The sequence below is a fragment of the Cynoglossus semilaevis genome, chromosome 13 (genome assembly GCF_000523025.1).
Source record: "Cynoglossus semilaevis isolate Cse_v1.0 chromosome 13, Cse_v1.0, whole genome shotgun sequence".
In the NCBI taxonomy this organism is placed as follows: Eukaryota; Metazoa; Chordata; class Actinopteri; order Pleuronectiformes; family Cynoglossidae; genus Cynoglossus; species Cynoglossus semilaevis.
The window spans coordinates 10,411,338-10,434,316 of NC_024319.1; the positions used below are offsets into that span (position 1 = coordinate 10,411,338).

Sequence of the window (22,979 nt, forward strand, 5' to 3'; positions counted from 1 at the left end):
TTTTTTGTGTAAATATAGTAGTTGATAACTACACATACTGAGTCTATATTGTGATAGAATAAAACTTAAATGTTTTTAAACTTTCAGCTGGTGTCAGACATTTCAGGTCAAATGGCTTTGAAAAAAAAACTTTTTTTTTTCTGACAATATCAAGTCTATAAATCCTTAATTTGCTATTACTTTGAGTATAAAGGTAGATTGACAAAATAAATTGTTTTGTAGAGTGGAAACAGTATAGTATGTCAGGAACCAGTCTGACAGACGAACAACAACCACAAGAGGTCACTGCATCCGTTGTTTTGTCGAACATTGAGAAATACATTAATTTTAGTATCAAACTTTTTAGTTTGAACGGAAATTCAAACTTTCGAACTGTGGTTTGAATATTTCACAGAGAACAAACGATGATCCGTGGCTTGATCTTGTTTCCAGATAAGTCAAATTAAAACCAGTGTTTTCTCCGTGGTCCAGCCAATCGTTCTAAATCTGATCAGACTGAATCAAATCAATAAAGAAAATTACAAGAGAACAGTATGTTACCGCTCTTAAAACGGTAGAATTGCGTTCACATGCACGTACGCGCACTCTCTCTTGCACACACACACACACGCCCCCACGCGGACACAATTACGTCCTCTGCTAAAATTATATCGCATGCAAATGAGAGCGCGCTCGTCGGAGGCAGCCGTGCGCGTAAAGACGCAACTCAGGTCTGCTGGAGTGTTGGAGTGATGGGATAACACACACACACACACAGTTATCATGCCCTAACATCGGGCCATGCCGTCTACCAGCTGGGAACGAAGCAGAGTCGAGGGTGGACAGACAGTGAACGCAGCAGCGGAGACAGGGACAGGCGGCGGTCGCCTCGTCTGCGCCCTGCAGATGGAGATGATGACAGGCTCTAAAGTGGAGTGTGACGGACGGGTCGCGGGATCCGCTGAAGTATCGATGCCCCTGTCAATCACCGGCAAACGGGCAACCACGGAAGGAGATTACCTGTACAGACTGCGGGACAGAAAGGTGTTACTGGAGGATAAGAAGCGCCTGTGCGCACTGGCTCTGGGCACGGCTCTGCTGGGGATTCTTCTCATGATCATCCACGCAGAGATATGTCCCTATGTTTACAAACCGGTATGTCGTCGTTAACTATTATCTTTACTACTTTGTATTTGTGTTGAAAGTAGTCCAGTCAGTGTAGAAGTACTTCACACGAGCTTGGAGATGAGATGCAGCACCGCCGGCTGTGACGGTGTCTCAGTTGAGCAGAAACAAAAATCAATGGATAGAAATGTTTGTTTACCACGAACAGGGCCGCTACAAGCTGTTTGTGGGACCTGCCGCAAAACAGCTTTGTGGTGCCGAAGGTAAAAACACGAGTCGTCCATTCAGGTTCCCTTTATTTATAAGATTTTTAAATATATATATAAAAAACACTTACAAGTGTGACTTAGTAATATTACCTTATATAAAACAGAGAAAATATTGAAATAAGATGATTTTGCATTAACAATACCACCAGTGGTTAGTGCTTCTGCCTGACAGCAAGAAGGTCACCAGCTCATTCCCCAGTAGTGAATGATGTTGATGTGAATATTGTTAATGTGCTGAACATAACAAGATGAAAGGTCAGAGCCACAGCGTCTTCTTTTCACGCTGCACCTGAAAAAGAACACAGGTGTGAGGAGGAGAAGAACAGGTTAAAGGTGTCGAGATAATTACTATAATATCTCCAAAAGCATCTTTTATATGAACTCGCTTGTGATTTATGTATAAATCTGAGTTATTAATCTGATTAAATAGGATTCAATCAAGAAAAGAAAAGTCTTTTGTGTTAGAGTTTTCACCATGCTGTTATTCCTTAACCTCCCTAACTACATCTGTGTCAGGTCAGTATAAGATGAGCTGTCATTCAGGAACACTGGCCAGGTTGTTTTAGAGCTCAGGTTCCATGATTATGGAGCTGTACACCTCCAAAAACAACTTGAGAAAACTTAAATATGCCAAGTCCTGAAAACAAACCAAAAAGTTGAAATCCTTACATGTGCAGTACCATTTTATCATTTTAAGCATAGATGAGTTAACTATGCTAATGGATTTTTGTCTAAAATTACTGGATCAGACTCTGTTTTCCACTGGTACATATGAAATGAAGAAAGAGAACAGTATGTTACCGCTTTTAACGGTGGAATTGCGTTCACACGCATGCATGCAAGCAAAAAGACACAATTACGTTCTCTGCTAAAATTATGTCACATGCAAATGAGAGCGCGTTCACACTGTCGTCGACCCAGAAGTGAAACAAATGCAAAACAAACAATATGAACAGAGGGCGGCTTAACTGATGTTGAACACAACACCTTCCTGTGAACCATTTTCAGTGACTGGGAAACATTGACTGAATTAAAACGTTGAGATAGATTTAAATTAAATTTTAATTTAAAACATTTTTATGACATTCTGGAAGTCTGTGCTCATTTGTCCGAAGGTTTGGACAGTCACTAGTTCCAGTTTCATTTTGAAAATTAAAACTTTCCCTGCATTTGTACAGCACTGCAGTTAAAATGTCCCTCCAGTACTACTGTCAGGTCTGCCTGTTTCCTGTTCCTGCTGTCTGCTGTGTGGGGTAATCTGTTAGCACACGCACCTGTGTCTGTAATTAGCCTCACTCGTGTCACCTGGTGCTGCTTGTATATATACACCTCTCTCCCTCACTCTGGCCTTGTGGGATCGATGTGTGTGATTGCTGTCTTTGTGTGTTCGCTATAGTTTGTGCCAGCGTTGTGTTGAGCAGTTTGTTGTAGCTGTTCTCAGCTCTGCTTGACTTTGCGTATGCTTCTGTCCTAGTTTTTGGAATTTTGAGTTTTGAAATAAACTACCTGCATCAGTCCTGCATTTGGGTCCTGCCTGCTTCCTGCCATGTCAATGCCCACACGTGACAACTACACACATATTTACAGCCTTCGTGTACAAGCTCTTCTGCCGGGTAGTGGCATTTAAACCTGGTTTTATCTTCTTTTTTTTATGTCTGAGACAGAAAAAAACTCCACATCCTGTTGTCTTTCAGCTGCGACTTATATGGTAACTAAAATGACCATAATTGGTTCAGCAACTGACTGTATTCGTTGTCATAACAACATGATTAGTAGACAGCGCAGGACCCATGCGGATCAACAGCCAAATCTGCACCTGGGCTTTGACCCCCCGTGACCCCATGATTACTGAGTTCATTTCCAGACACACTGTTTGGTAGCGCAGCCTCATGACATTACCATGCAGATCTCAGTGGATAACAATGCCAGGCCACACAATCAACAAATTATTAACTCCCCCGGACTTCCTACAGCACACGGCAGTTCCACATGTGGAAAAAAGTTCTCATGCGTGCCACAAAACATCAGACCACCTTCATGCTGTGAGGCCAGTGATTGATTACAGTGTCAAAGAGACCCACTTTTCTAACTCGCAATCTTTTGTAGAAACCTATGGAAAAATGGCCTGGCCTTCAGAGTTCGTGCCTGATGCGGTTACAGAGAGACTTGGACCTGGACAGACATGGTTGTAAAATTACCAGCGCTGGCAGGACGGCTACAACACTAATCCAGTTTACAAATGTGAACCAGGAGCAGGTGTTGTCTGTCCAGTCCTAACAAGAGGCCGTGGCTGCCGTAGCATGGAAATGCTGATGCGCTGGAAAAGCTTTGTGCTGCAGTTTAAGTGTAATATTTTGGAAAGAATGCTTTGCTCTTTTCAACAAAGTTTATAATACAATCGGCAACATTCATCTGTGAGCGTAACGTGATGTTCGTGTGATGGCAGCTTTGACGCTGGGCGGTAGTGACATTTGGGCTCCTGAGAGAAAACACAGTGTCTTTGGATTGGTTCATGATGTCAAACTCCATTACACTATTGTGTTTAAACAGCTAAATTGAGTGGCGGGGTGTTTCCAATCATCCCCCTCAGAACTCATGCCAGTCTACACAGTTATGTTTTAAGCATACCTCTTCATGGTTATGCACGAAAACAGGACTATTTATGGAACATTTTCCACATTTCACCTCCTGCCCTGCAGCAAGATTACTCACAGTACTTCAGGCTATCTTTCCACATCATTTAGTGTATAATTAGAGCGTTTGCACGACCAGTCTAGAAGCTTCTTTGTCTCTACGGCCATGGCTGGACCAGGTCCATGAATATGCACTTTAACCTGGATGCAACTACAGTTTGTGTTCCCTATTCTGCTACTTTGATGACTCGGCCAGGTGGCGTAACAAAAGAACATTCACTTAGCGTGATGTCCGGGAATTAAAATCTAAAATATTACTTCCTGGTGTTTGGACATGATCATGGATTTCATGTCTGCCATTGGATTTTATTCACTAATATGTGACTATGACGACACTTTTTAGTCTATGGTCTCAGTAGAAACGTGGTGTTTGGAATAACAAGGATTTTCTGATCAAGCTGAACCTGGCAGCCCAGGGTTTGTGACATGTTTTACTTTAATTGATCTAATATTGAAAGGAAAAAGGCCCCGTTTTATTTTCTTACTAAGTTTGGGTTTGAAAATGAAACATTTAGTGAACTGTATTTGCAGGGAAGTAGGTGACGATGTGCATCTTAAATAGCGTTTTTTTGGAAAACCACCCACAAAAGACAGAGTTTCGAGGTTTAGAAACAAGAGGTTTTTTTATTCACACGACCAACGTGACAACGTGTTTTGTACAAATATTGTTTCCTCGGCTGCTATGAGGCTAGACATCCCAAAAAAGCAGCATGTTGTGTTTCAGCAGCATGTAGTCCATGTGCAAAATAGACTGAAAACTGATACAAACATGTAAATGAACACACAACAAAAATAAAGAGGTCACTGGATCAGGACAGCTAAAGTTTTCCAGATCCTTTACATACTACTACTACAAACTACTAAAATGTAAAAATGTAACCTGTGGAGTAACCATTACAGTAAGTTAGACAGGTACCAAAAAAATGTACCATGCAAATTATGAAAAAACACAAAGTTTCTGTTCCTTGTGTATTTTTAAACTTTTTATGTGATATCACTTCCCCCTCAAACACCTGTAGTGACAGCTTTAGTAAAAGTGGTGGATTTGTGGTTAATGACGCGGACTTGAGTCTGGAAGGTTTCAGGTTCGAGTCCACCAGCTGACAAGTTGCTACAGAGGTGCTCTGAACATGGCACCGTCCCCACACACTGCTCCGCAGGGGCCTAAGCTGTCCCCTGCTGACTATGGTGATGGGTAAAAAGCAGAAGTCACATAGTCGCGTAGGATCAGTAATAATGAAAACTTGGTAAGCTGTCCCCTGCTGACTATGGTGATCGGTAAAAAGCAGAAGTCACATAGTCACGTAGGATCAGTAATAATGAAAACGTGCTAGTTTTTTCTCAGTTGTTTTTTCCCATATGTTTCAAACCATAAAGGTCACTCCAGGGCCAGGAAGGTCCAGAAGTCAGCAGGTTTCTAATATCATGTGGTTTTCAACATGACATTCAGTTCAGAAACATCCTCAGTACGGAGGAGGAGCAGAGTTTCTGTTTCTGTTGTGTGCTGAAAGTGGTGACCTTCTGTGGGGTCTTAAAAACAGCCATGATGTAGATGCTACAGGAGAACCTGGAAAAGGAGCCGACTTGCCAAAGGACGTCACATCTCACCACCTAAAGGCTCCAGTTTCCTCAGTTTCCTCAACCTTAAAAGTTTGTAATTATCCTTTTAACTGTAAGCAACATTAAGACCGCACTTTCCAAGAACTTCTTTCACTGACGTTGCATTATTTACAACTGCTGTAATGTGTCGGTCTAACCTGCTGGGATGAAAGCGATCGTTTGAGCTCGTTTCTGTTTGTTAACTGAACATATTGTTGTCATTGGTGTAAAAGTCACGGTGTTGCGTTGATCGCCGTCTCCTGCTGCCTGTTCCCAGGAGTTGAAAGCTTTTCATTACAGTCACTGCTGTTCCTCCAGGAGAGCTGTTGTACATCATTACAGAATCAGCATTTCCACTTCCATTAGGCTCTCACTTCTGTAAAGTCGTAACAAAGGTCTATCTGGAGACACGTAAAAATCCCGCAGTGTTGTTTTAACGTAACAGCAGCGGCTTCAATAAAAATGAGTTCCATTACATCTTTAAGGAAAGGAAATCTCTGACACATTTTCACTCTGAGGGAAAAAAAGCTCACTGTGCTTTTGAGAGCAGAGGATAAAATGAAGGAAAATCAGGAAATAAAGTGTGTAACTGCACATCGCCGTAAAACAGTTTTTTGTCATTTAATCAGTGAATAATACACACACCTGTAGGTTTTACGTCGACAACAGTCAGTCCAAATGACCACATTTCCACAAACTGCTCTCATCAGACAACAGAACACGTTTCCCTGGGAGACCCGATATAACTTTTTGCGATGGTTTTCCACGTACCATAAACATAACATGAAACAATTCTGAAAGAACTGCAGCTAACATCTTAAATAAAAAAAAATATACGTAATATAAAAAAAAAGTTTTAAACAAAATTTCTCATCAGGGGCCAAATTAGACATTCTACTGGGCTTCTTTGGGTCCGTGGACTGCATGTTAGACATCTGTGAATTGCTAAATGGATGGATGGATCTAAAAACCATTTTTCACAGATGTGTGAACTTTTTTATGTGCACTGCAGAATTAAACACAGAGAAAATGAATGTCTTAATAACACTATGAACTGTGGAGATTATAAAAAACAAAAACAGAGACGGCCATTTTTCTGTTTCAGCATTTTCATCTTTTGATATATGATCATAGAAAATTGAAATATATGTCTCTAAAGCACACGCTGTTAGGACTAAACACAGTGACTGGATCTGTTACAGATGGAAAAAGCACTTTATGTCCATTGGAAATAATTAAAATGATTTTGAAAGAGTATAACTTTCCACATCTGTGTAAAAATGACCACTTGAACTGAGTTACTGCATGTCATTAATCTTTTAAGAGTGCAATTGAGCTTTTAGCTTAAGAAATTAAAAAAAAAATGCAGTTAATGTCTTCTATTAAATGTCACTCTAAATTCCCTCCTGGGTCAGGCCTGTGGGCCAAAGGTTGACGCACAGAAGGAGATGGATAGATGATATTAGATCACTTGACCAAAATTAGCCACACAATAACGGCCAGAAAATTAATGTTTTCAATACATTTTTAGCACTCTGGTGATTGAAAAAACAAAACATTAGACTTTTTTTTTTCAATCATTTCCCTCTGATATATGGTCAGAGAAATTTGAAATATATGATTTTAAAGCACACACTGTCAGGACTAAGCGCAGTGGCTGGGCACAACGCAGATGGAAAAAGTAATTTTTGTCCATTGAAAATAGTCGGGTTTCAGGCTTGGCCCTGTTGACAGCACAGCTATTCCTAGGTGGGAAACATGTGCATCTGTCCTGGCAGTGTGCAGTCTCATCTCTGTTGGACAGGCCAGTTACAGAGGACAAATACATCAATTTTACTGGAAGGAAAAACTAGTAAATTCTTTCAGTGACCATTGAATGAAATGAAATAAGAAGACGGAGTGTAGTGTGTGATTGTCAATATAAAGCTGCACCATCTGATGACCTTCTGTTGTGACTGTACTCCTCTTACGTCTACACCTTGACTTTGTTTTAATGCCCTCTCTTTTATGTTTTCTTCCCAGGGCACAAACATTGCCTTAATCGTCAACTGTTCCATCACCCTGTCCACAGTGTGTCTCATCGTCCTCATTATAGCTTTCCACTACAAGGACATTAGGGTGAGTTTGACTGTCCATACATATGTCCTTGAACCGTGACCTCTGACAGACTACAGACGTGTCCGGGTTTATTGTTTGTTCCTTAAGTGGAAAAACTGTGAACTATTGTTCAGGCACTTTTTCTGACACACATATTTTACAAATATGACAGGAACTTTGCCATAAATGTATTCTGTTAAAATGGTATGGTAGAGATAGATAGATAGACAGATTTTTCTGTAATGAAGGTAAATATTATATATTTTTCTTTTTTTTTTTTCTTTTTCCTACGGTTTTGTCTTTCAGCTCTTCATCAACGACCACCACCAGGTGGACTGGCGAATTGCCATGACCAGTCACAGGTTTCTCGTGATCACTCTGGAACTGCTGGTTTGCTCCATCCACCCTATTGGCACATACTGGGAGCTGGGCCTCCAAGTCAACTCGTCTTCCTCAGCTCCGCTCTGCGCCACCAACAACCAGAACAGCTCTCTGTTGAACGTGGAGCTCCTGTTGTCCGTGCTCATGTTCCTACGTTTGTACCTGGTGCACAGAGCCATCCTCCTGCACAGTAAAGTGCTGCTCAGTGCCTCATACAGGAGCATCGGGTCGCTCAACAACGTCAACTTCACCTTCCGCTTTGTTCTCAAGGTTCTGATGAACACACACCCCACACGCGCGCTCCTGGTCTTCATCCTCTTCTTCTGGCTAACGGCATCGTGGATGCTAACTCTGTGTGAGAGGTAGGAACAAATACTTTAACAAATACTACTATGGGTGATGTTGACCAGTACACAATATTACAGTTATTAGTTGTCACAACCGTCACAGGAACTTGGTCCCTGTTTCAGCCTCACCTAATGTTTGGGTTTTACATTTTTCTTCCTGTGTTGTGTGCTGATGATCATAAAAAGTACAAACAAAACAGTGCAAAATGTATGAATAAGTTGTCATTTTTACAGCATACACCATTTTTGCATACATTTTTAAAGATTGCATAGAATATATGTAGAAAACAATTTGGCGATGACCTTATTATTACTTCATTCATGTTAGAGCTGCCTGACAAGACAGACTGAGAGACACGAAGGGAGGACAGGCTTAGACATTTGAAGTCCACATGAACAGAAGTCACTGGGAATAAACTGGAGAAAAGACTGGATCAGACAAAACGTCACCTTCAAATGAGCAGTTAAAGAGGGTAAGAGAGGGGTGATATGAACAGACAGGAGTTAACCAGACTCAGGTGGGGAGGGTTAGACGATCACCGTGGAGGGAGACACAGAAGGTGAGGTCAGGTAATCATGGACACACAGGGAAGGGTGAGGACTGTGGAGCACCTGGAGAAGAAACAGAGGGTGAGACAGAAAAATAAACAGAGAACTACTGACACTGAAAAGACTAAAATCATAAGGCAACCCAGGGAACTAGACATTACTACTACTACTACTACTACCTAATACTGTTACTAGACATTACTACTACTACTACTACCTAATACTGCAGTATTACCTAAAGGACATGAACTAAACGAGCCTTAGCTTGTTAGCTACCCTTAGCTAGTTAGCATAGCTCCTTCACTCCTTTTCTCAGCCTCCAGCACATTCAACAGGATTGGAGTAACAATGAATTTGACAATACTTTTAACAGTAATACTTAGTAACAAAATACTGAAGTATTTATTCAACCACTAATATACATTAACTTATAATGTTTATTAAAAACATTACAAAGCCTTTCTTGTTGTGTTTCTTCTTTCTTGTGTTTACACATGGTATACGGTATACTGTAGTAGTACACACAGCAATTAGTGCTAAATGGTGTGTGTCACTTTCCATAGTAGCAGTAAATGACCTTAATTAAAATACTGCCTTTGTTTGTGGATCTCAAATGTATCAAGACAGGTAGGTCAACTTAAACAAACTATAATCATCACACAAACAAATGTTAAAAGTTTTTGTCATGGCATCAAGATCTGAAGCTGTGTTCTGTAACTGTAGTCCTGATGGAAGTAACTAAAAAGTCCCTTCCTGTGACTCTGGCTTTTGTCTCCATTGGGGATTACTGGGCATATACACACACATGCACACACACACACACAATCTTTGATGGTCAATTTAAGTTTCCCGTTAAAAAATGTATTTCCAATAACCAATTTCATGATCATATTATATGTTGTCACTCGTAGGAGTTTTCCTTTCAGTGTGGGCCAGCTCAGTGTCAGGCTGATCCTCCGCAGTCTTTTCTGCTGTTTAAGGTCATTTTGAACCTTTTGCCTTCAGTTTTCAAATGTCTCATTTGTTTCACCTGGTCAAAGATCCTGTGATTGACGGCTGATGAAGTGACCAAGCTTTTTACTGTCATTACTGTCAACGTTCACATCTGAAGTGAAAAGTGAAAGTGAACGTTAACATTTGTCCTCAGAGAGGTCAGCCGTCACACAATACTCAAAGTGACCTTTCTGTGTGTTTTCTTCCAAGAACTTTCTGCTTGGGCTCAAATATCTGCGGAACATTGGCGCTTCTGGATCAATGGTTTCATTTACATCTTTTTTTTTCTTGGACACCGGCCTTTGGTTAATTTCAGAGACCATATCAGTGCTTCCAGAACTACTTTCTGCAGTATGCCCCTTTTGCAGATAGTGGGGGCTATTGACCATCCCTCCATAGAATTTTATTCAAAACACTATCATTCCTACTAGACTGCAGTTCTCAGTAAAAAAAAGAAAAGAAATTGTGCCACAAATAAAGAAACTATATTATTAAAATTAATTTGCCTTGTTACGCTCCGCGCACTACGATAGCCCTTACACCTCGAGGGGGACCCGTCCCTCATTTTGGAAACCATTGGACTGTATTTACTTAAACTTATGGTTTCTTATTTTTGTATTTTTATCCAAACTAGACCAGAATTATTAAATTAAATTGACAAGTTTGTTTTGCTAACTCCTTTGACTTTTTGCCTTATTTTGTTTAACCTTTTGACCTTTTTAGAATCCTTATGACCAGGCTTTGTCGTTCTTAACACACTTTTTTTTTCTCCTCCCCGCAGACAGACCCAAGCAGCAACAGGTTACATCGACACCTCTCTGTGGCTCATAGCCATCACCTTCCTCACAGTGGGCTATGGAGATGTAGCCCCCACCACCAGCTGTGGAAAGGTGGTGTGTCTCTTCACTGGAGTCATGGTAACTAGGTTGGCTTGATTATTTAAAAAAAAACCTAATGTACATGTTTGAAAAGCAGTTGAGTTCTAGATAGTAAGATAGTAAGCATTTCACACAGTTTGTCGTATTAGCGTAATGAAACACCTTAGCAGTTTTATCATCTAACTTTCACTGTCTGCCTCACTAGCTTGTCCGTGCACTAATTTTCTTTATCCCATATTATTTGATCTTTTTTTAAATTAAACTATTCCTCTCTGCAGTTCTGCTTTTCTGAATTTCTCTGTCCAGGAACTTTCTATTCTATTGTAGAGGCTTTTTTTCTAATTTTCAATCTGATTTGGTCTGTACTGTATAAACCTTTGTGGTTGTAGTTTTTCCCACAATGCATTTCAGTTGTTTTCCATTGCGACAGTTCTCTTTCCTGTTTCATTTTTTCAAAGGTCAGTCCAGGACTACCACTCTTTATTCCACTTGGACACATTTGTCCAACTGCACACCCCGGTGGTGGTGCTCCACATGAAGCTTCTCTTTTCCTTTCAGGCTCTGGTTTAGGAACATACAGTACATGAAAACACAGAAGCAGGAAAACTGTGAACATGTGGTTGGAGCTCAACATCCTACACACACATCCATTACAGGGTGACATGTTCCTGCTCACTCTTCTTCAACATAAATGTAAAAATACTGTGTCTCCTTCAGGGATTAGATTCTACATGAACTACATGGAAAAAGCCACTAAATGAAAAATGTGGCAAAAGTATATATATAAAAAAGTAATGATTTTCTAGATTAAATTTACTTACTTAGTGTGACACCTGGTCCTCTTTAGTTAACACTGATGTACTCAGCAGAAAAGAAATTCAAGAAAAGGCACAAACAAGATTTAAAATAAGTAACACACATAGAATTAGTTATAATTAGTTGCCTGTGAAACCAGGGAGAGTTTTAGTTTAGTTTGAGTTAGTTGTCTTCTGCATTTGATTCATTCATCAAGTAACATGGAGTACTTGGGGAGTGTGGTACTTCAATCTACAGAATCCCTGCTATGGAATGGATTCAAACCGGCAATCCTGTGAGGGGACACCCATGAAGGCACTGCTGGGATTTGAACCCAGGATCTCCTGTTTACTAGATGCGCTAAGCCACAGCGCCACATTGAACACATGAAGTGAGAGTACTTCCTGTGTATTTCAGCTGAAAGCGAAACTACCTTGAAGCTCTGGAACATGTTGTTGAAAACTACAGTTGTAAAAGTGGATGTGGACACAGCTGGGGTGAAGACAACCCTTGGACAAAGTGGAAAGCAGTCTCTTTCCTCTGTGTCTCCGTCCAACTTTAGCCTATACCCCGCACATCCTTAAAAGGGAAAACTTTCCACCGTATTCATTTTTAGGTAGTTTATTGCTTTTGGCTACTACATCACGATGTTGTGCCAACCTGTGCCCATAATTTGGAAAATAATAAATTTTCTACTCCCAGGAAATCTGGGCACGTCCACGAGCCGATGTCTGGGCTGATATTTGCACCTGTAACAGGGCTCAGAGCCTTGTCGGTCAGCAGTTTTGTTCCACTCCTGCTGTAACTGAGTTTGCAGCTGTGCTCTGTGGTTGACAACACTGTTTACATCACATCACTGGGTGAAAACCAGTCCAAGGAAACAGTCCGTGTCTCCCAGGTTTCCGAGGGAGAATAAAAATAGATATTATGTGACTGATAATGTCGAAAATAAAAAATATATTTTTAGGAAATGAGCTTTGTTCATTTTTGTTTTTATTTTCTCAATCCCTCATTTTGTCTCAATGTCTCTCTCCCCTCTCTCTCCTTCTAATGCAAGCTGCAAAGAGGACAAACAGGTAAAGACCAGTAATCATGTGTCATTATCCGCGGTGATGACAGGTTCAGTCCACTGTTTTGTCTGCGTGTCTTGTGATGTGTTTATCCGTGTGACTGCGCACATGTAATTGGCCCCGTGGCCCAACTGAAGACTCGCGGTCACTCTCCATCCAGCAATAGCAAACAGCTATTCCAAGAGGAAAAGCCGCACTGTTACAGCTGCGCCACAGAAGCCTGTGTTTAACCATTAGGTTCACTGCATAAATATAACTGTGATTTATTGGATGAAACCATATGAGGTATGAAGAGCAACATGCAGCTAACTGAATAAGTGCTTTCCCCTGGAGAGTACGGCGCGGTCACATTCACTCGTTTGGATCTAGATCTACTTGTAGACCCCAGCATGGCGAAGGATCAGTGTTGACTTGCTCAGACAGATATGGTGACTGTACATCGATACTCATGCTGTGTGTGTCTGTCTGTTGGGTCCTAGGGTGTAGCCTGCACCGCCATGCTGGTGGCAGTCGTTACCAACAAGCTGGTTCTAAACAAAGGAGAGAAACACGTGCACTTCTTCATGCTGGACATCCAGATCTCTAAGAGGGTAAGAGGACTGTACAAGTAGTGTGTCGTAAAGTAGTCGTAAAGTGCTCTCATAAAGTCGACCTCATTTGACATAAAAACACACCACCTAGTGCTGGGTCAGTCAGTGAAACCTTCTGATACTGTATTTCATTATAAATAGACCTTTAAATGTGCACACATCAGTATTTTTGCACCACTGTAATTTGTGTTCAGCTGCCATGAATCAATGGTTTTGGCTTCAGAGCTCAAAGGCAGTATAAACGTCACATTACTGCAGTATTTTTCCGACAATATTGTAATGGTTCAGGATTGTTTGAGTTACTTTTCTTAACACCCAGGTGTTACCATGTTACCATGCAATTACAAAAACCTAAATGTGACGCTAATAGCTGCAATAATGTTTATAGGAAGATTAAAATAGATGTTTATTTAATGTTTTCAATTTTAACCATCAGTCAACATTGCTCTTCCTGGTGTAATTATGATCATGTATTTTTTTCACTTTGATTAATGGACAGTAGGACTCAAAAGAGCTGGATGCATAGCTGATAAATATCGTCATGTTTTTCGTCTTATCTAGTTATGAGAGGCTGTTTACCTAGAGTCCGAGCTTCTATTGTCTGAGTTTGTTGTTCTATCGTAGTTACTATAGAGAACAGAGTGACTACAGATGTGGGACAGAACTATTTTCTGACTGTAATAACATAAATTTAGTTTCACACACACAGTTTGGAATGTATAAAAAAACTACTTTGTTACACGTGTGAAATATGTCGGACACTAGACAAAATTAAATTCACGAGAAATTATAGTGATTTTCCAAAATAGTAACCTAGATTTCTACACTAGCTTTGGAAGCAAGCGGGTAGCCAAGAAAAGAAAAACAGAGGACAAAGCATGAGAGGAGACGACACACTGGAGTGGAAACCAGAACTGACTGAGAAATGAACTCCTCTGAGTGACCGACAACTTTCCATTGTTTCAGATAAGCTCAGAGACGGATGTACGGCTTGTTGCGTAACATCGATTTATTTTCAGTGCACTAGTGGGTGGAGTGAGGTGACAGTAATCTTATCAATTAGACCAAATGTGGCCATGTCTGTCGTGCTAGCAGGGCTGTCTCTGGTTATCTTGTCGTGTTCTTGCACATTGATCAGTATGATTGGATCTGGCACAATTTATACCTGAACATGGAGATTAATTAATTTAACGAATTAATTTAGGAATGGACACACGGCAGAGAGAGGCAGAGATAGTGTGTGCAATAAAAAAAAAAAAAATTGCAGATACTCGAACTTCCTGCTACTTGTTAATGTTATCAAGTTTAGCATGACTCTGTCCTGCAGAAATATGAGTTGCATGAATAAACATCCAAGTGAGTTCATCTGTAATGTTTAATGTTTAATTAAATTTGTCGGTAAAAGCAATAGAAAATGTTTCATTTTTCTGTTTGTCTGGTAAACAATAATTATAGTGACCAGTTAACTGATTTGAGTTTTGAATTTTAGAAAGAGAATGTTGTGTTTGTTTGAGTTGTTTGTATATTGTGGAGTTTTTTTTTTTCAATATGAAATTTCACTAGAGAGAGTGTGGGAAAAGGGGGGGGTGGTGAGGTCTGTTAAGGCGTTATAGGGAGGAAATAATCGTATTCCTCTCAGGAAAGACACTCATGTTAGCTCAAGATGGTGCAGTGATAGGCAGGAAACTTTCAGCTTCTGTGTGTGTGTGTGTGTGTGTAGCAGTGTTTTGGACAGAGTTTGTATTTTCCTTGTAGCCTTGAACAGGATTGAAGTGTTTGCCTCTTGGTGGGAAAAGGAAGGTGTTTGATAAATCATGTAGAAGGAAACAGTGACATTCAGCCAAAAACGAGAATCAGTCATTAACGCCGATGAATATTAAGTAAACTCAGGGTCAACACGTGCGTTTGTACACAGTGCTACTGTTTCCCACCAAACTTTAAAGCGAAGTGTTGACTGTGGTAGCTACGTCACTTCGGAGGATACAACCTTTCTCCCCCTGGCTGCATCCTGTCACCAGGTGCATCTTTACTCGCTGCTGCTGCTGCTGCTGCTGGTTGTTGCTGTGTGAGCGTGTGGTGTTGCGTGCACGCGCCTGTGTGTGTGTGTGTGCATCCTTTTGAGTGTTTGAGGGTAGTCCAGGTTTACACTGATGGGAACAAGGGAAGACATCTGGCTGGAGACATTGACAGCTTCTAATAATAACCCCCACAACAGGGCGACACTGACATCACCACAGGGCACTTACAGTGATCTGAGCAGGAAGAAAAACAGACACAAATAGAATCAAAGAAATGTAAAGTCAAGGAAAGCCTTTACTGGAGGATAACGTCAATAATTTCATAATTTAATCCTGCTTTTTTCTTCCCACAAAAAAGCAGGATTAGAAGAAATTAAAACATTTGAAACATTTTGACTTCATGAGGCCCCAGGTCTGCACTGGGTGTCTGTAGAACCTGGTAGAGAGGATGTAAACAGGCTGCGGTGGTAATAAGAGCTTCATACTTCTACTTTATCTGAAATCACCATGTTGGAGCTAAAGGACAGAACAGGAAACAGTGGCTAGACTTAATCTGATCATTGTTAAGACACATGATTTATTTCCTGTTGATGATTGGAAAAAAAATCAGATGTTGAAAAGAGATTAGAGCTGGGTGGTTTTTCCCCAAGTCAGGTCTGTGAGGTTGATTGCTTTTATCTTCCCTACTTGGGCCCTTGAACTTTTCTTTTTTAATCAGTCATTTTTCACATTTCTCCCTCTTTAACAGATCCGCCACGCTGCTGCAAATGTGCTGAGGGCGTGCTGGCTGTTGCACCGCACTAACGTGACCATGGCGAGCCGTGGAGAGCACAGACGACACCAGAGATGTCTTCTAGAAGCCATCAGAGTGTGAGTTACTGTCTCACTAAAAGACACCATGAGGCAGGATGTCCGGGTGAGGGACGTATGCTGAGTTCTTTAGGCCATGCACGTGCATTTTACGGGTCATTACATTTGGGGCGGCATGTTCAACCACAGAGTCACTGTTTGTAATGGTTTATTTAGATTAGTAATTGGATTAGGCGGCTCCCTGCTACAGTATGCTTTTATGTTGAGCTGATTTTGAAACAAGCAGTGAACTCCCAAAAATGAACAGTAAGAAAAATAGAGACTCTGAATCAACATTTTCTATGTAACTAAAAGAGTGAGAGAAAGAAAGTGTCGTTTCTTTACTCACCCACTCCTCCTCACCCTCCTCCTCACCCTCCTCACCACCAACACCACCAACTGACAGGGCCTTGAACCCTGCGCTGTGTCAGTGAGTGACAGCCGTGCACAGGTTCAAAGAGCAGCACACACACACACACACACACACACACACACACCTCTACCCCTCATGATTGAGTATATTCCACGAGGCAGGAAGTCCAGAAGGTGTTTGGTCATTACAACACAGCTAGGTGTGTGTGTGGTATTTCCTGCTTGACACACACACCAGGCAGTACCACTTTATATAATGCTGTGGAAAGTATGATTGAGGGGGGTGGAGGTTTCCCCCTCATTTGGGATTATGTACTGTTTATATAAACACTCCAGACTGCAGTGGTAGATTTCCATCCATTTTTATGTTTCACCTGTACGTCATGATCGTCCACGACAGAATTATGAAAAAAACCTCTCACATAATTATTATGTCCAGAGACTTTTTGATTCAGGACCAACTGAACATTCTAGTTATATTTGAAGGAGGGGCTGCAGTATTTTTGAGGTCAAACTTCTAAAGTTACCTTTGGGTCAAACCTTGATGTCCAAAATCAGTCAGTCTGGACATTGTGTTTCAAGTGTGAACGTATGTTTTGAGAGGTTTAAACGTTTGATCATGACCAAGTCCAGTTTTGTTCAATTCATTTTCATTTTTACAGCTACTGAAATAAGGCAGAATTTCACAAATGTTTTATATTAAATTTCCTCCCGTGTCTGAAAACACTTGGTTTGGAGTTTCAAGATAACTCTTTTAATGAGGGTCTTAAGAATCAACTGCTTCATCATATTTCTCCACAAGAAAAAAAATAAGTCTTTTTGTTAGTTAGTTGCCTGTTGTCCGTGTCTGCATGATTGATCCAAAGCGCTTTCTTTGCACAGATTTCGTCATTTACGCTTTAAACAAAGACAACTGAGAGACTATGTGAGTGAGATGGTGGACCTCCCGAAGGTGAGCCGCAGCCCTCACTAGAATATTACTGCACATTTCTCTTGCATGACAGGCTGCTGAAAAATGAAAGACGACCAGGATCCAAGTAAAACCAGTCTCGAATGTTATTCCAAAATTTTACGGTCTGCTGTTTATCTCCCTGCGTTCAGGCACATTAAAAGTGTGTTATTAAATGTCGGATGTCAGATTTATTTGTTTCAAATATTCATAGACGCAGAATTTTCCACATGGAATCAACCCAAGATATAAAGATATCACCCAGCGTGAGGCACCAGTGTGTAATTTGTGCAAAGAAAAAGTTTTCTTAACTGACGCAATTGGAAAAAAAAGATCTGTTTTTTATTAGCCTTCAAATGTTAAAAGGTAAAACCGTGCAATGGTCAGTTTGCAATGAATAGGTTACGTTGTGCATTAAATTGAACTGTTTGTTGACTTTTGTAAATAAGTGGGAAACGGCAATAAAAAAGTATGCAATTTTATGCAATAAAAAAGTATGCAGTAAAAAATTTTAAAAGGGCAACTATTCAGTCACAGACTTGTCCTTGGTTGTGCTTGGATGCTGGTGTGCATGTTCGCCTAAAACAAGCTCAAAACATGATTACTAGTACAACACAACATGAACCGATTTTCTACAAAACACTATAGTGCATGTTACTCATTTAAGTCACTACTCTTTTTTACTGTTGTCCAAATCTCATGAAAAAACATGTTTTTTTTGGGTTTTTTTTTTTTCAACAGATGCAGATGATCATGAGTGATCTGAGTGCCAACTGGAACAATTCCTATCGGGAGCTGGAGCAGCGTATCGTTTCCATGGAGCAGAAACTGGACGAGCTGAGTCGCTGCTTCCACCAAACCTCGGAGCTTCTGTCTCAGGTCCTACATCAGCACAATCCCGAAATCAGGTGAAGACTCAGAAATGCTGCTGATGCTGTGCACATCTTTAAACACCACACTGAAGGATGTGGTAAACCTACATAAACTACTGAATCAGGACATGGCTGCTCAGAGAAATGACATCTTTGTGCTTCTTGTTCTGCTACAGATGACATGGCTCCACTCCGGGCACTTGGCTATCTTCAACGTTTTCAATCATTCTCAATGAAAGCGTGGCGTCTCCTCTCTGATCCCTCAGCTGTTTTAGACTTAGATTTTGTGCTGAACCACTTAGTGGACCAGCTTCAACCTACTATTGAGCTCATCTTTTTCACTGTTCTTAACTTAAATTTTGACCTTTTTAGCATAATTGAAAAGGAATCGCTGTAAATATTGTTGCAATGTGATGGGTTTTATATTGTGACCAAATAGAAACCAAGTGGAGATTCATGTAACTGTCTTACAACTGTGGAGTTTTATCTGTATGTCTTTAATTATAATTTATATTACAAGTTCTTTTCAGTCAAACGCTGATCTATTTGCTCATTGGCTGTTCTTTCATTGATTCATCAAATACAGTCTCAAAATTGATTGAATGTTTTTCGTATACCGTTTAATTGAATATAATTCAGTGGGAAACAACATGTTTTGGTTTTTCTGATACACACAAAGAACATGATAAAAATCATTATAGTCAACCCGCAGAACAAACGTGTATTAAGTACCTTTAGCACTTCACTGATGATCAAAAAGATGTCAAAACCAATGTAATAATATAATAATAACTCGACTAAAATTATGTCAGCATTAATATATGCAAACACTGCACACCTGTCATCACGGCGATCGGAGCAGGCTTTGTAAACGGTAAAACAGCTCCATCTAGTGGAATTTAAGGAACATAATAAAAAAAGAGCAAATATAAAATACAAACCTAAGAAAAAAATAGTCAAGGATAGAAAAAAAAATCACAGTATACATAAGCAAACATGGAAACCCACACAAACTGAACTGAAAAATAAACAACTGGACAAACTATTTTTGGAGAATTAACTGGATTCATGGTTTAATATTAAAAATACTCGATTGTACTGGATTAGTGCTTCCTGTGCACTTTATACCAATCACTCGCAATGTATCATGTAAACATTTTGCAAAAATGTTAACTAACGTTCAAAACATGCATATCATTAAAGAGCCAAAAGTTTTTGTTGTGTGTGTGTGTGTGCAGTTTCTTTTTACCATTTTTTTCTCTGTGGTGGATACAGTGAAGGACACTGTGAATTATCAACGATAATAGTTTGGCATTCTTCCATTCATTCGTTTTTTGTAATGTCCACTTCTGGTCCAGTTTTGTATTTGATGCCAGATGAAAGCAGAAGGCCTCATGAACACTTGTCCACAGTCACACGTAAAAGGCATTCTGCACTTTTTTTTAACTTTACACTCCGTGGTTCGCCCAGTCTGTGTTTTCCCATTCATGTGCTCAGCTAACAGTCTTGCTCCAAAGAACGTTTCCCCACAGCCTGCACAGATGTAACTCAATGCCTCCGCGTGCAGGAGACAATGTCGTAGCAGGTGCAGCCTGTGCTTGAAAGTTCGACCACAATGGCAGCGGTGAGCTCCACTGCCTCGGTGCAGGTAACGGTGGCTGATAATGAAGGAAAGCTGGCGTGAGATGGCACCGCAGTGCCTGCAGGAGTATGGGATCTTAGCACGCCAGCCTGTGTTCATGCGTTTCATGAAAGCCACATCATCGCTTTTATTTTTAAAGATAGCCACAATAGAAAGATCTGGTGGGGGAGCAGGGTCCATAGATTCATTAGCAGTGGAGGGGGCAATTGCAGGCGTAGCAGCATGGTTTTGGGGCTGGTTGTCTGGTTTCACCCCAGATAAATCAGCTGTCAACATGGAGGACGTGTCAAGATGTATGTCGGAGGGGGAGGAGCTGGGATTAGATATTGACAGAGGAGTCAGGGACGAATGAGTGACCTCGGACTGAGCTGTGTCGACAGGTAAAAAAGTTTTACTTTTCAATGCTGATGTATTGGTAACAATGCATATTTTAGTGCTGACCACTGATGTGTGAACTTTGGTGACATGGTTGAGCAAAGCCTTTTGAGATGTGAAAAAAGATTTACATATGTTGCACGCTTTAGGCCTATAATCTGAACAGTAGATCACATATGGAGAGCGGCTGTCCTTTGGACACGAGTGGTGACGGTATAATATTTCTTGAGGAAAAATCTGACCACAGACGTGACAGGCGTATAAAGGCATATAGTGTTCCTGAAGAGCAGCTTCACTTACAAAGTGGTTTTCACAGAGTGAACACTGATATTTCATTGGTGCACCAGTACAGTGACGCATATGTATCCTCAATGACCTGAAGGGCCCTCTGCGACAAATGGTACAAACTGAGCATTTAACATTAGGTGTTTGTTTGGACTGCCCACGATTTGGGGAGTTCTTAAGTTCAGAGTGCATCTTATGTCCATTACTAGATTCTGAGATTGACGAATACTCTTTCCTTCTCATATTGGCAGGCTTATTATCCACACCACAATAAAATCTTCACCACTTTAAAGGTCAGCTTCAAGTCCGACTGTTCCTTGAATTTTTTTTGTTTGTTTGTTAGAGCTTCATCCTATGCAGTGAGTTACGTCAAAGCGAATCTTGCCTGTTTTGGACCTTCATCTCATGATAGAAGAATTTCACCTCTATGACTGCAGAAATCAAAGTGGAATCTTCTCAACATGGAGCTGCATCACTGTTGTGCACCTCTTCATGTCCCGGTGGCTACTGAAAATCTCAATACTCTGCTGAACTCTGTAACTGCTGAACTTCTACAAATCTTCCAATGCTGTACAAAGTCTTCCATTACTGTAGATACACACTGAGCTTCATCTTTGCTTGCATCTTGAAACATGAGAGGAGTTCACTACGTGGATGGTCTGCAATATGAACAAGAAGACAAAATAAAAAAGGCAACATTGAAAGTTTGTCAGTGATCTAAGACGAATACACAGCAACAATGTTTCATAAATTAGAATAATACATCATCAACTCAATGCTACACATTATGGTTTGGAGATTGTGGTATAATCTAATAAAGGTTAAACTAAAAACTAAACGGTTGCTTTATAGGCTGCTTTGATTTTCATTAGGACCAAACAACACGTGTCAGATGGACAGCTAAAACTGAGCAGTTTGTCATAATAATAATATTTTTTGTTGTTATACTAAACTTGTAACATTTTGAGTTAATCTATGCTAGTAACGTATGTCAAGATACAGGAGTAATGTTAGCTAAATTGAAAACATGCTCAAGAGTAGTAATATGTGCTATAAGAAAGTTTCTCAATAAACACTAAACGGCGTTTCTTTATCCTCTTGAATGCTACATAAAAAGTGGAGTGGAGGAACAAAACACAGGTTTTATTACATTTGTCGACGTACAGTCACTTTTCTGGAAATAGAGCGTGTATTGAAAGTCCAGCATTTATTTAACATTGTTCTATCTTCCCGGCGAACAGCTCCGGAGCTAACATCACGGTGGCTAACAGCATTTGTGATGCTAACCGTGTCGATAGTCCCCTTCCCGGGTGAAAGTACGTCGGACATGCAGACCTTCCGGGATTTTTTACAAAGCAAAAATACAAACACACCACTTCCCTAACTAAGTCATGTTTTATTAGGTGCTAGGGACCAAATATTAGCGTGTTACCATGCTAAACTAAGTGCGCCTGCTATATAAAGGAATGTTAGAAACCGCTGTATAGAATCACAGAGATGGTACACTGGATATTTATTTTTGTTTTATTTATTTAACGCTATTTTTTTTAGTTCTAGAATTTAGAATTGTCATTTGAGTGTCGCAGACTGTCCTATATTTCCATTTGTTTTTCCACGGTCACTGTAACCGCTTGTGCTCCTACAATAACACATTTAGTGTAGTTTGATAGCACTTACGTCCATGTAGTCTGTACCTAGTTTTGTGGGGTCATATTATATTTTTACATATAAATTACAGCTTATCTTTGTGTAGAATAACACCCTACTGTGCTTGGAAGATCACTCACCTCTTTTGGCTAAAGCTGCAACCTACAGCTCGGCGATGCTGTGCTATAATCTTGGAAACCAATGGAATCATCCAAAGAAAATGGAAAAGTAATGGAGGAAAAGGAAACAGAACATCTCTGAGGAAGACTTGTAATGAATGTCTCTGGCAGAAGAGGATATAATAAGCAGCAAGGCTTATACAGTATATCCCCAAAATGAGTACTGTTTTGCAGGTGATTATGGCTAATTTTGGAAGTATCTTTAAAAGCAGAGGTTCCTTTCTAACCTTAATAACTGTCCGAATAAAGAACCGCACACACCGAGACTCGTTTCTGGTATAAACCGGAAGAAGATGGCAGTGTTCTTCACAGAGGCATAAAGTTTAAATACTGAATATTTTCTCTTTACTTCTACTACTACTTTAGTAAATATCTTAGCATGAGTTTATTGGGAGTTTAAATACGTTTTCGATGTTGTTGATGTTT

General features: G+C 40.3%; 2 protein-coding genes and 1 long non-coding RNA gene across 4 annotated transcripts; 1 reads left to right on the forward strand and 2 right to left on the reverse strand.

Moving 5' to 3' along the window:
• Positions 1 to 99: 99 nt before the first annotated feature.
• Positions 100 to 19,406, forward strand: kcnn4 (potassium intermediate/small conductance calcium-activated channel, subfamily N, member 4). 2 transcript variants are annotated; one of them, XM_008323559.3, is made up of 9 exons: positions 100 to 1,134; positions 7,688 to 7,783; positions 8,069 to 8,505; positions 10,814 to 10,949; positions 13,255 to 13,365; positions 16,132 to 16,253; positions 17,487 to 17,556; positions 18,295 to 18,461; positions 18,602 to 19,406. In XM_008323559.3, exons 1-9 carry the CDS (start codon positions 781 to 783, stop codon positions 18,603 to 18,605), a joined length of 1,497 nt encoding a protein of 498 aa, XP_008321781.2. In that variant the 5' UTR covers positions 100 to 780; the 3' UTR covers positions 18,606 to 19,406. The 2 variants fall into 2 exon arrangements, with proteins under 2 accessions (XP_008321781.2, XP_016893206.1); XM_017037717.2 differs by lacking the exons at positions 17,487 to 17,556; positions 18,602 to 19,406 and having other exon boundaries at positions 18,295 to 18,437.
• On the reverse strand, positions 8,369 to 10,805 carry LOC112487975 (uncharacterized). Its single transcript, XR_003051609.1, has 3 exons — positions 9,257 to 10,805; positions 8,794 to 9,218; positions 8,369 to 8,494 (listed from the first exon to the last, which is right to left on the reverse strand). It is a non-coding gene; the product is annotated as an uncharacterized LOC112487975 (long non-coding RNA).
• Positions 19,031 to 22,830, reverse strand: LOC103388522 (zinc finger protein 836). The gene is made up of 2 exons (XM_008323558.3): positions 22,515 to 22,830; positions 19,031 to 21,386 (listed from the first exon to the last, which is right to left on the reverse strand). The coding sequence occupies exon 2, from the start codon at positions 20,968 to 20,970 to the stop codon at positions 19,720 to 19,722; it is 1,251 nt and encodes a 416-aa protein (XP_008321780.1). The 5' UTR covers positions 20,971 to 21,386; positions 22,515 to 22,830; the 3' UTR covers positions 19,031 to 19,719.
• Positions 22,831 to 22,979: the final 149 nt, after the last annotated feature.